General features: G+C 38.5%; 1 protein-coding gene across 5 annotated transcripts in view; it reads right to left on the bottom strand.

Moving 5' to 3' along the window:
- The window catches only part of KIAA0825, a 189,178-nt gene that overhangs the window by 136,463 nt on the left and 38,371 nt on the right, over positions 1-14,344 (bottom strand). For all 5 annotated transcript variants that reach the window (XM_081930133.1, XM_081930132.1, XM_081930135.1 and 2 more), the window contains 4 exons: positions 10,143-10,237; positions 7,572-7,799; positions 5,642-5,907; positions 3,137-3,287 (listed from right to left, as the gene is read on the bottom strand). In XM_081930133.1, the coding sequence (XP_081786259.1) occupies positions 3,137-3,287; positions 5,642-5,907; positions 7,572-7,799; positions 10,143-10,237 (740 nt within the window). The remainder of the gene's footprint in view (positions 1-3,136; positions 3,288-5,641; positions 5,908-7,571; positions 7,800-10,142; positions 10,238-14,344) is intronic.

The following is a 14,344-nucleotide window of genomic DNA, read 5'->3' as shown; positions in this document are numbered from 1 at the left end:
CACCATCTCTGCTGTGATCAAGGGCAAATCCCATTGTAAAAGGCTGGCCAACCATGAAGCAGTTACTCTTAGTTAGACTCTTAATTGCTACTGAGAATAACTTTCTATGCAGCTGTCACCAGCAAGTTAATACATCTCCAGGTGCTCCAACTTCTTCACTGAAAGCCTTAAGTAGATGTTTTCCAAATGGGGCATTTATATCCACATTACAAGTTGAGTTATGTTTTATGTAGCACAGGTAACTCAGGCTGAAGTTGTACACATTCTTACCTGGGAACAAGCCCTATTGAACAAAATGGGAACTACTTCTGAGTAGATATGCATATAATTAAAGTACCCCTTGGAGGTACACGTGGCAAAAAATTAGAGGATCCTTGCTGAGAGCCTTAATCCTACCACAATATAAGAGAAAGTACCTACAGACCAACTGAATGAGTTAACTTACACACTTATTTGCCTACATTGATAGATTATAGACATTATAATCCGACAGCCTATAAATACAGCCAAAGAGTTGAAAATACACCCAGTGTTCCTTGCTGAATGTAAATGTTCATTCATTGTTATAATTCTTTTTAAAGATCCTTTAGCTATTTTATTATATTTTAACAATACCAGAAACAAATACAGTATAGTAACAGTCTAAACTCTGTGACAATTTTATGCCTCTGCAGATTTTTTTTTCATGTAGCAGAGATTATTATAATTTCCTGTCTGATATGCAACATACTATGAAGTTCTTTTATTATGGGTCACTATAATGAAGCATAACTATTTTTTAAAAAAAACCTTACCAGTGAAGAGCTCTGCAAATAATGCTTCCAAGATTAGCATCAAATTAAATGATTTATATGTGGACATTTTATTAATGTTTTATCATGCATTTTATAATATACAGGTAAAGTCATTAACTGTTGAACATTTGCTGCAATAGCAGTAAATTATCAGTAGGCATTATGAGTAAACATTGTTAAAATAATAGTAATATGAATAAATAAATAGGGTGATATCCAATATTAATCATACTCAGAGTAGACTCACTGAAATAAGTGACCTTCAGTAATTTAAGAACACTGATTTCAAAGGATCTATGTTGTGTATGACTTTGTTGGATATCACTTTTCTTAAAGGTAAAGGTAAAGGTACCCCTGCCCGTACGGGCCAGTCTTGACAGACTCTGGGGTTGTGCGCCCATCTCACTTAAGAGGCCAGGGGCCAGCGCTGTCCGGAGACACTTCCGGGTCACGTGGCCAGCGTGACATCGCTGCTCTGGCGAGCCAGAGCCGCACACGGAAACGCCGTTTACCTTCCCGCTGGTAAGCGGTCCCTATTTATCTACTTGCACCCGGAGGTGCTTTCGAACTGCTAGGTTGGCAGGCGCTGGGACCGCCGCAGGGATTCGAACCACCGACCTTTCGATCGGCAAGTCCTAGGCGCTGAGGCTTTAACCCACAGCGCCACCTGCGTCCCTTTCACTTTTCTTAGAAACTATTTAATAATTTATGAACCATTTTGAAGCCGTTTTAATTGAATTCAGTATTTATTTATTAAAGTATTTAAAATACATTTAAATATATGTTCCACTGGGTATATATCCTATACTCGGTTCATTGTGTTTTATGTAGTTATTTGATATTTAGTATCTGAAACTTCCAATATACCAGAATATATATTGTTCTTATTTAAATTATTCATATTATTTCATATCAAAGTAGATTCTTGGTAATAAATAGAATCCTCATTGAGATTTACAGGGAACCTTTTCCTGTTTGCTATTTGTTGTTATGTCAAAGTATCTGAATGGGTAAACATCTGCTATTTTTGCAAGCTTCATACAATAAAACAGATGTGGGCTTTTATTTAAATTGTATGTCAAGAAACAGGCAGCTGGGCAGTACTACATAAGCCACTCAGTATTATCTACAAATAGACAACTTTATTTTTGACAACTAGAAAACATACGTTTTGGAGATTGCAGCAGATGTTTGTTTCATTAAAAGCTTTATTTCAGTTTGGTAGCCAAGCAGGTATTCCATCTATTTAGTTGGTGAGATACTGCACTAGATTGTTTTCACATCACACCACAAGCTACTGCAAACTGTATTTGTTTTAGAGTGCAAATCCCCACTGCCCACCTTGGTTGTGGCATTAACTATGGTTCAGCTATCCAGAGTTTGAAATTAAGGTTCACTGTCATTTTGAAATATTTATATTCTGTAAAGAAGACAATATCAAAATTACTACATTTTACATACTAGCTAATTATTTTATCCACCAACAAATACTGAGCTCAGTGCATAGCCATGGAAAAATCCATTGCTCCAGTAAGTGTTGATTGGTCATGAATCCTTGATAGCAGGGCTGTCCCACCCATGAAACAAGATTAGGTGGTTGCCCCAGGGGGCAGATATGGGCCTGATGAGCACACTGCCACTGCACTCCGTGGGTGCCCCCCATGCTGCCTCCTGCTCTGCAGGTGTGTCCTGCTGCTGCCTCTGCCATGAGTGCACCATGTGGGGGCACGACAACACAGTAGGGCTATACCTGTGGTGGGGCACACCCACCATGGCAGAGCATTTTTCCTCAAGTGGCAAAATGTTACAGGCCAGCCCTGCTCCCAAGCAGCAAATATTTAAAGGAAGCAGGCAGCTGCTTTTACAGGTGCATATTTTGGGATCACAGTAAACTATAGTTATTTTATGTATATACTTTCTTGCAATACACTGCAGTTCTTTTATGGCACAGTAATTTGGAAGTTACTTGATTCAACCAATTGGGGACATTTAACAGGAGTGTAGATAAGACAATAATGAATTCATCTGTTTTAAATATGAAGAGTACTAAAAAGCACACAAAGATGTACTCATACCAGAATGTAAACATCTAGAAGGACTCGATATTGTTTTGTAATTACATAATATTATAGCTTGGCTTTTATTCATGACCATTGCTGCATGCACATAATGCCCATTGAACTCAATGAGGCATATGCACACATAGTTGTTATAGATCAGCAACCTTGAAATGTAACCTTGATTTCAGGTAGTATTGAACCTATGTTTCAAATTAATCAAGAAGAAAACAAAAGAAAGAAACATTTGTGTAAAAGGAAAAGCTAGTAAACTTAACATCACACCTCATAAAAAGCTTTGTAGTCATCCCAGTAGTGACTCTCGGCATCCTGTAAAATAGTTGTAGCACAAATTCTGATGCAGTAGTTTGCAATTTGAAACTGAAGAACACTGATCAATTCCTGATATTGCTGGAGAGGCATTAGGAATACAGGCCTGTTCAAATGATCAAAGAAGGAAAGATTTAAGACCAGTGCAGTAGGAGGTAACAACCCACAGTTGTACAAATGGTTTGGATTATTAAATATCAATCATTCATTTCCTCTTGATTCTTGAATCTAAACCTACACTCACGTTAAAATCTGTTCTTTGTTACAGAGGCTCTTTGAAAATCTACTTCTACTGTTTTACAAATGTGTACTATACTATTTAGACAAACAGCACCGTCAATCTACTGCTAAAACAATGCACATATAAATGATTGGATCACTATTATTGAAATGCAATGTAGAAGTATAAGTGGTACTTCTAAACAATACTTAAGGGATAGTTCTTTTTATTTAAAAAAAGTGGTCCGGTAGGAAACATACCAAACTGTTTGATACATATACAATTATTATAAATATATATACTATTATCAAGGTTAGCACAAGAAAGGTTAGCCTCTTCTGACCAGGGTGGTGGTTCGGCTGCTACCCCCTTGCCTTCTATTCCCACCACCCCATCCTCCTCTTTGCACCAGCAGTGGAGCTGTTCTCCTCTTCCCCTGGCCACCCGCACTGCCTATTCTTTCTGCCTCAGTGTCTTGTTCTGAGGAAGAGGCAAGAAAATCCTTCCTGAAAGCACAACATTTCAGATACAGTGGCAAAGGGGGTGCCTATGCCAACACCACAGCTTGCTACAACAGAGGAACTTTATAATCCAATTTATAGCCCAACACAATAAGGGGAGGGGATAAAAATAAGTGAGGCAAGGTTTTCAAGCACTCAATAGCAGCTATTTCAACTACACATAGTTAGGCTTAGTTTTATTTGGGGATGTGGATTAAGTGAAAGGCAACACTGAAAATGTGAATTTGGAGGAGGAATTTAGAGAAGATGGTGCAAAAGAAACTCTCACGAAGGAATTCCAAATCTAAGGCAAAGAAAGGGAGAAGGGTTTTCAGACAGAACAACCTTCTGAAGAAGTCAAGGCGACAGGAAAGGACCTGGTGAAAAATCGTGGCAGAAAGGTACAGTAAGTCAAGCCCACGGAGAGCTTCAAAAGGGGGGGGGGGAATACAGTGAATTTGTGTTGAATGCAGAAACTGCTGAAGAAGAACATCACATGGTTTGAATTTCAAGAGAAGTGAATGATTTGAGCAGCAGAGAAAAAGGAAGAGTAACAACAGAAGAGGAGAGAAAAAGACAAATAGAGTAATAAAATGGCATTTGACTAAAGTGGTATGGGGGAATTGACATGACATTAAAAAAAGGTAAAGGTAAAGGACCCTTGACAGTTAAGTCCAGGTGCAGATGACTCTGGGGTTGCGGAGCTCATCTCGCTTTACAGGCCGACAGAGCTGGTGTTTGTCTGCAGACAGTTTTTCCAGGTCATGTGGCCAGCATGACTAAGCTGCTTCTGGCGAAACCAGAGCAGTGCACGGAAACACCGTTTATCTTCCCGCCGGAGCGGCACCTATTTATCTACTTGCACTTCTTTTGGCATGCTTTTGAACTGCTTGGTTGGCAGGAGCTGGGACCGAGCAACGGGAGCTCACCCTGTCGTGGGGATTCGAACCGCTGACCAGTGGCGTAGCGTGGGGGGTGCAGGGGGCCGGCCGCACCGGGTGCAACATCTGGGGGTTAGGGTTAGGGGGCGCAAATCCACGGGTTAGGGGGCGCAAATCCACGGGTTAGGGGGCACAAATTACTTGCCTTGCCCCGGGTGCTGACAACCCACGCTACGCCACTGCCGCTGACCTTCTGATCGGCAAGCACAAGGGGCTCAGTGGTTTAGACCAAAGCGCCACCCACGTCCCTGATATGACATTACCCTCTCCCCAAATCTGATTTATATGTAACATATATATTTGTGTGGGTGTGCGCGCACGTGCGCTTGTGCATAATATTATTTGTACGTTGCTCCATGACAAAAAGTTTTCTGAGCAGTATATAATAAATGAGTATAAAAAGCTTTAAATACAAAATTAAACATTAAACCACATATTCCAAACCAATATAAATACAAGGATAATAAAACTCACCACATCCACAACATTCAAACACAATTTGAAACCCAAAGTGGTCCAGATTACATGAATAATTTTAAAGGTCTAGATGAAGAAAGACAGGGCTGGAAGTGTTCTGTCTTACACAAAAGTTTTAGATGCTTCTTTGAAGTTACAGTGGTGAACAGAGTGAATGCAAGATCATAGTAAACCAGGATAGAAAGAGAAAAATTCAAGGCACTGGCAGTAAACAGCACATTGTTTTAAGTAGTTTCTTTTAAATATATTTGTTGTATCACTGAAATGGAATTGCTTGATTTACTGGTATTTATGGGTGTTTTAATCAATACAACAGACTCACTTTCTAGTGGTATCTTTCATTAGATGCTGATACATATTAAAATGCTGATAGACATGCACTGCTGTGGAGAGAATAGTATACAAGTTCTGCAGTGGAGCTCTGGAAGGGACATCTTTACTTCTCTCCTCCAACCTTGTCAGGACAGCTGTTGCTACTTTGCAGCAGGCCTCTACAAAGTTTGCTCTAATTTCCTGGAGAGACTCATCTCTGCATGCCAGAGCCAGGGGAAGCAACATGTCAAGTTCCTCCATGATGTCAGAACAAAACTAGGAAAATAAATGTGACATCCAGTTAATTTTATACTGACAGCATTATTTATACCTGTACAGTATGACAAATACTGCATTTGGCAAAAGACAAATGTAAGCTTCATATTGTTTTTACTTCATTATATTAAAATGGACATGTATACATGAAAAGTTTAGACCATGTAAGTTGAAGCTAATATTTGCCAAATTTATCTTTAAAAAAACCCCTAGGAACAATTCAGCTAATGAGCAGAAGCCCTGTATGAGCACACAGGGGAAGAAAGAGGGGGTCATTCCTTTGGCAAGCTGAAATGTTTGCCCTGATGTAATGATGACCTTACCAGATTGAATTCCTCCATTGACATTTTTCCTATATGAAGAACTCTGTGATCTCCACAGATGCACACATTAACTTCTAATCAAGTGTCAAAACAGACAATAATAGTGGTTACTTGTTTTTGAGCTCAACTCCCTCTAAGTCCAAGCATGTTACATGAAACTCATTGATTTGATTGAGATTTTCATATAATGGTTATAAGTGATTGAGTCCTGTGCACCTAGATATTTAATGTTATTTTACTCCCTCTTCCACCAAGTGAATAAAGAGCACCGTTTACCAAATGCTTCAGTCAGGGCAGGGCAGTAGCCTCTAGTATGGGCATTAAACACATACTGTAGAGTGGTCACATAGTTGACTCTAAGTAGTGCTGCCATAACTCTTGCCTTCACTTTATAAAAACAAAAGTATCTTATTATAAGCATGCACCTGGAACCCCAACTAGGTGAGGAAACATACTCTCTACCCCTTTTTACTGCAAATTGCCCCCTTCTGACATGCTTCTCAGAAGAGAAGCGGCAGTCACAGTTTTAACAAGTGATGCGGTTGCAGACTGCTTTGTTCCAGAGAAAGCCTCAAAAAGAGTCAGTTTATTCATTCAGTCATATAAGCGGTAAAACTCTACCTGGACAGCATCATTTCAGGCTGCAGTTGGATAAATTGAATGTTTGAATGCTATCCCACAAGAAAATCTCCCTGAACATAAAAAAGGACATGAGGAGGAAAGCTGGGCTGAACTGTTTTCCTTGATGCACTTGCTTTGTCTGATAAGAGAGGGTTTTTGTTTAAAGATGAGGTAGTATTCAAACATGTAATACAGTCCAAGACAAGCTTTGCAATTTAAACTGACCGAAAGTGTAGAAGGAACTGGAGTAGAAGAGACTACTCTGGGTTGAGTTGTTTTTAATCTTCAATCCCCTATACACAACTCCATGAATCAGGCTTTAATTTTTCTCCCACTGTAGCTTCAGATCTGAACCCCTTCTGCCCCTGTTTGTTTTTATGGTTTTATATTCACTGCATTTTAGACTTTCCCTAGTGAACTACTAATGTGTCTCAGTCTCATCAATGCATCTCCACCTACAAAATTGATTTCTTCGTGGGACAGAAATCTAGGCTATTTACTAAAATGGATACATTTAAAAATATTAAAATGGATACATTTTTAAAGTTTCTTAGAATATATGTTGAGATCTATAAAGCTCTATTAAATAAGTTAGCACAGGATTTCATTCCATGCATTTGACTCTTAAAATACTGGAAGTGCAAGTACTTCAATGTTTTATGGGTAAACAAACCCGACATTCTGTAATCCCCTTAAAACTTCAGATCTTTTGATACATGCCTTTGAAATTTGTTTTGGTTGTTCTTCCTCGTGGACTACTTCCCTGAGCTCCTTCATGTGCTGTACCTTTACAGTATGCATCACATAGCAGGCAGCTGAAGTGTGTTCATTCTGCTCATGTTGAAGAATTTTATTGGAAAAATCTTCAACTGCAATTGTTATACAGTGAGCTACTGAAGAGGACAGGTCTTTAAATGCTTTTCTCCAGCCGAAATCTAGTATGGTAGTCTGAAATATAGAAGTATACAGACAAAATCTGAACAGTCAAATGTTTCTGTTTCAATTATACCTAAGCTGATCAAATGGTATACTGAAGCTCTTTGTATACTTAACACACAATACACTTGGAACTGACTGACTCTTTTCTTCTGGATGTGGTGTGAAGCTGTTATTTGTGCTGTTGTGTTACGCCTCCTCTCCCATTCATTTCACAGGGGTCCATATAGGAAACATTTTAGGTAGCTTCCCACCTTCACCACCACCCCACATCATGTCCCTCCTCATTCCACTGGTATGAAACTGCTTTTGTAAACTTGCCAGAGCCCAAGCTTCAGCAACTGTCAGAAGCGTTTGGCGACTGGCTTGGGAGGTCCAGATTAGCTGGCAAAGCAGGAATGTTTAACACTGCAAAATTTTAGATGGTCAAGCCTTTTAATTTGCTATTCATTCCCATACCCCACCCCCTGTTCTTCAAAGTTTAAGAGCAACAGCCTGCTCAAAATTTCCTTTTAGCCTCTTTAGTAATTACCCCTCAGTTCCAGAATATGCTTCGGATGGTGTACAAACAAACACAGTGATTATAGCTGAGTGACTTCTTTGCTTTATTCGGGTTCCTTTACTTAAAATGATCAGTTCACACATACTACAAAGAGAAGCAAGCCAGAAAGGGGAAACTCAAACTAAATTCACAACTCAGGAAAGCCACCCAAGTCCTGCACCCAGATGTGTGTTTTTCTTCTCAGTAGTGTGGGTATTAATTAAAGGCTGTTGCTGTTGCCTATGCCAACAGTGTCTACTTGCACTTATTCAGATAAATAATGTAAAGTGTTTTAATGCTATGGCACTGAGATTCTACTTGCTGTAATATCTAGGTTCTCTGGCTGCTGTAGATGCTATTGCAGTCAGTTTTATTGTTATATTTCTTTTGTATATTAAATGTTTTACTGATGATTCCTATTCATTATAAAGTGTTTCAACCAAACCTAGTGAGACAGGATGTAAACAAAATAAATAATTGTATCCAGCTGAGTCCCTACTAAGGGAAATCTTTTTGATCCAACTGAGGCTCCCATCAGCAGAAGCAGGGATTGAGGCAATTTCTGGAAATTGCCTCTGTCCTCTGCAGCTCTCCATGCCACCTCCCATGCTGTCCCAAAGCTACACACACACCCCGCCACACACCCAAAGCTTCTGGAGGAGGGGGACATTGTTCAGCTGACCAAAATTGTCTGCTAGATCAGTCTTCTGTCACCAAGGGACAGCAGTTGGATGCAACTCTGAAGATTCATGATGTTTTGATGATGTTTAAATAAAGGAACAATGTAGGTAAGAACTGCAGAGTTTGGGTTTTCTTTCTCAAACAGAAACTTGCTTTTGAAAGTGAGGGCCTTTTGTGAGGTGCAATAGGTATCTGTCATGTAAAGACAAAAAGTAAACATTTTCACTGGTAAGCCCTTACACTTCAGTGTCACCAGTTCTTTGGATCCCAGCCCTAAAAGCTGAGAATAGCAATCCAGTTCGTTTCTTCAGTAATCAGCTTTGTAATCCATTTGATGCCAAGCTTTGTTTCATTGATGATCTAAAATGTTGTACGTGCATATAACTAGGACTCTTGACACTTGGTTCTAGATGAACTGATTACTCCCCTGTGTTCTTTATTCAGACTTATTAAGTTGCTGATAGTTGTTTAAAACTATATTTAAAATGTGATAGAACTGATTCATTAATTTTGGTGAGATGCAGCTCAAAGACAATATATTTTACTGCTCAGACAAAGTGGGAGAACTCCCCTCACTCATATGCTCCACAGAGATCGCAGCACCAGTGTAGTTATGCATTAGCTACAGAAAGTGGCTTGTTTCTTGGTAATGCTAGACTATGAGAAATAGATATGAGTGCTTTTTATTTGTAGGATGATATGGAATATATTAATATGAAAAGAGCCTGTGCAAATGGCCATCATAAATTGTAAGAGCAAGCTTATGTAAAAATAGATCCTCAGTTTTCAACACACGCCTGAAAATACTTTTGGAAACATCGAGGACATTAAATAAAAACTTACAATGGCACCTTTATATGTTTTTATGTTCACTGCCTTTCTGAGAGCGACTTTGTTCTTTTAATAGTGATGCCACAAAATGGTTTAACAGCTTCTTTTATATTCACAAATTTTTGTATATGGTCTTTTTTCTTTCCAGCCTTGGTCTTTGCAGGCTTAAATTACTAATAGCACTGAAATTATTAGCATCTTAGCATAAGGGATTCGTAATGAATATGTTAATAGGTCCTTATCTGTATTGATGGTGCAGACAAAACAGGCTCCCAGAGAGTTTGACTCTTTATTTTACTCACCTCTTTTACCTGAAGTAACTGTTCAGGAAGCACACTGGTTTCATTTGCTCTACTTTCCCCTATTAAAAGCTCCCCACCAGCTTTCTTCAGAACTCCTGCACAGTATGACAAATGGGATCAAAGTTAAGATTAAGGCTGTGGAAAACTTGATATATCAATACATTCTATAAAGATATTCAGCAAGCTGCAGTGGAATGTTAGTAATGAAATAAAAGTAAAATTCAGGCTGCAAACAAAATTCTCTTTTCAATAACTACATTTTTGTTTTACTTAATGGTATATATAGTATATACAATATTTAGATATTTAAATGTTGGAATCAAGAGTCTATTAAGATACTTACATAAAAATATTAGTAACTTGGAAAAAGTCAGTTAAAAATAAAATATTCAAAACTTTCTAACACTTGGAATCTACAGTCTCCCAACTTGCTGGTGTGGGAGATCTGTCTCCAGCTCATTGCAGCATTTGACATGTTTGTGGGCTGCCAGTGACAGACCCATATCTTTAAACAAATGTTTCTCTCAATCATATGTAAAGTAGGAGTTCTGCACTTTAGAGCACAAATTGGAGCCTAGCAGGAGGCACACCTGCCCAAGGATTCCTCTCCAGATAATAGTCTGTTATGGAGCACCTTCAGATTGCACACCTGGTATGTAAAGAGTAGTACAACCTCATCTAGGATTGATTTCACACCAGTCAACTTTCCAACCTACACACTGACAATCTAATCTGGATTAAGTTTCAGAGGCTCTCCCATAGTCTCTCAAGGAATTTGGGGCTCATGCACACTTCTGCTTCTCCCACCACTTTCCCTGAGAAAGCCTGCTTTCGGGTTTTCTGTGGATTGACGTTTGCTCCGATTCAGTGGTAAAGAGTGGGTTTTCCTGGGGAAAGCCGTGGGGCAAATGGAATACTGCTTGAACTCATGCTTTCTAGGCATGAGGCAAGCCAAGTGTGGACAAGCCTTTGTTCAAGAGTTCCACAGGCTCCCTGAGATTAAGTGGTGGAAAAGAGCAGTAATGCTGCTTGTCATATGCATATTGGCAATGTTGCTGATCCAATGTGGTGTACTAATTAGAACGTGGTATTAGGATCTGGCAAACCAACACATTAAGCTAACTTGGGCCAGTCTCTCTCAACCTCATGGGTAGTTGTGAGGATAAATGGGGCAGCGGATTAAACCTATTGTTAGAATTATTAAATATATACCACTTACACACCAAAATGGATTCCACATGGTTATTCCACAAGAATAAACCAATTATAATATATATATATCCAAACATAATTAAAATGTGTAACAACACAATTTCATCAAAACATTAAAAACATCCATGATTAAAATTTACAAAAATGCAAACAAACTAAAACAGCACAATTCTTAAAACAGTTGAGCCTTAACTTGACAGCACTTATACTGAAGGGTAAGATAGAAAAAATACGGGGTGGGGGGAGAGACAAAACCTCCAGTGATTTCATATGTATGCTTGAAAATCATGGGGGACAAGATACAACCTATAGGCATAGGGTGGAACAGTTATCACCCAGCACTACCTTCTGCCATCAGTTATATTTCTGATCTGTGACTGTAATAAATCAATTCATTCTTCTGTAATCAGCCACCCAGGAAGGGTGTAATATTGTAATATTCTGCATCCTGGCTCCAATCCAGTCACAGAAGGACACCCATAGTTGATTATATCAAAAGCCTCAGAGAGGTCGAGTAGAACCAAGTCTTGTAATCATTCAGTCACCAGCTTTAAGACATTCATCACAATGACCAAAGCTCTTTCTGTCTCAAAGCCAGTCCTATCCAGTCTTGAATATGGATAGGAATGGGTTTACTAATCAGTTTTCTCCTAAACCAGTGGGGTTGAAAGCCCACCACCCTCTCTAGTGTCTTGCTCCAAAAGAGGTTAGATTGGAAGGTAAATGTCTGAGTTCATAGGGTCTAATCTTGGGGGTTTAGTTCCTGAAATTGGTACCAGCAAGGACTGGTACCAATTTCGGGAACTAAACATACATAATCTAATATCTGCTGATTCTTTAAGGGCAACAGAGACTACGCCCTCCCTTAAGGAAACATTTACTATTTCTGAAATTCAGGTTTTGAAATCCACTCTGGCTACTGTTAATAATCATGGTGGCTGGAAAGTGCTTGTGCCACTTTATACCATTCAGTGATTTATAGTTTCTGTCTTTTATTTGCCCAGAAATATATAAACATTTATAGAAAAAAGGAAATCAACAACTGCAAATGCTTGTGTTTGCCAAGGAATCCAGATCCAGATGATTTACATTATATACAAAAACATACGGTAAACAAAGGACATGAATCTCTACACTACTTTAACAAGAGAGATCCCTTAAACACATTTAAAACTGACACTTCACTCTTTTAAAACCTAATATAGTATTACTACTATATGTATTTTAAGCAGTCAAATAAATATCCAAAAGGATCTGCAAGGCAGTATTCTTTCCCATAGTTTGCCCAGGGAAAAATGTGTGATAGTCATAGAGAAAAGGGGTCTAGAAGAAAATTTAGCACCACATAAATTATTATTTTTAAGTGGGGGAGGGGAGATTTGCAAACATTTTGAGTGAGAATTTTATTTGTTAGTCCATTCCAATAAAGTGCTAACAAGTTAATGAAAATAAAGTATTTCCAGCTGCTATGCTCTCAGTGTACATTCCATCTCCCCATCACCATGTTTCTTGAAAATAATCTTTATGAAAGAAGCTGCTGCTGCTATTTTTAGGATCTACACACAGAGACAAAACTAACATTATATGATTTAAAAGGCTACCCATTACAGCAGTGACTTTGTAAACGTGATCATGTTATTCTTTTACAGTGCTTTCTAGAGATTTATATGAAGTAATAGATTTCTTCTTAAGCTGTGAAGGGAAGACCTTTGCAAATCTTTCTAGTCCCCTGAGGCAAAGCTTGAAAACCTAAGGCCTTGACAAGTTTGCCCAGAGTGGTTTCAAAGAGCTCCACTGGAAAAAGCTTTTCTTGGCACTCATTATCAGATCTGTCTAAAGTTCACCTTTCTCGCTGAAATGGAGAAAAAAAAGGTGAGAGGAAGATGAAAAGTGTGTTAGATGTTTTTGAAAATCTCAACAAGAGACTTCTGAAGGACCAGAGGAAAGAGAAATCACACCAGAAGGGCAGAAGGAGAATATAATTTGACCAAGCATTCTTCATTCCAAATAAGAATGTTCTGCTTTATCCATGACTGCTGCTGAATGTTCCAGGTTCCTTCAAAGGATCATATTGCCTGTGATAATGAACGTACTAGGTATGTCTGAACATTCCACTAATTTAATTGCAGTGTATAGCAAGAATAGAACAGCAGGAATGGACAAAGGAATGGAGAAAGAAAAGGTTAATTTTTTTCAGCTGGTACCTGACAAAATCAATGTATTACTCAAATTTTGGTCAATTTTAGTTCTAGAAAAACAAGGAAGCGAAGTCAGAATACACTCAAAGTCCCAAATCTTAGCTGAAAATGACAAATATAACCCCCTTGCGCTGATGACACAGAATTCACGGTGGAAAGAAAAACATTTTCACTTTTTCCATTATTCAAATCAAATTCATATTAGGTTAAGAATTCATTGTGCATTATGTTTCAATCCATGTTTTTCTAAGCCAACTGTTTCTGCATTCATGCAACTGAAGACTTCTTTCAGATTGCACTTTTTAACATTTCGGTCAATGTTTTTTCCTGATACTTCACGTATATATGGCCTTCAATGAGAACTAGTTGTGTTTCTTAGTATAAAGACAAAGAATTAAATGTAAAAAGAAAAGTGAGCATACTGAAATCAAGTGGAGCACTTTTGAAATTATTGTTCTAAATGAAGTTCTGCGTTTTATAGAAGCAGATGTAAAAGAATCAAATTCCAGAGAATTTAAACTGAGATAAAAAAAAGTCCTGATTACTTCAGCATATATTCTCTGATAAATGTTCATTTCCCCCCACTATGTCCCTTGGTGCTATTGTCTGCCATGGGATTACAATCAGAGAGCATCAGTAGGCAGTGCTTCCTTGAGTTGTAACTTCTATTTTCTGCCACCTAAATTGGCCTTCATAGGTTTCCATTGTGCAAACTGCAAAGGAACTTGTCTTGATGGCAGCGAGAAGTAGTGTGAACTACGCATCTCTCTTTTCTTTGCAGGGTTTTTTTTT

Source organism: Podarcis melisellensis (assembly GCF_964234715.1).
Source record: "Podarcis melisellensis genome assembly, chromosome: 11".
Taxonomy (NCBI): domain Eukaryota; kingdom Metazoa; phylum Chordata; class Lepidosauria; order Squamata; family Lacertidae; genus Podarcis; species Podarcis melisellensis.
Note: the sequence above shows the minus strand (reverse complement) of the source record. Positions and strands in the feature narration are given on the sequence as shown.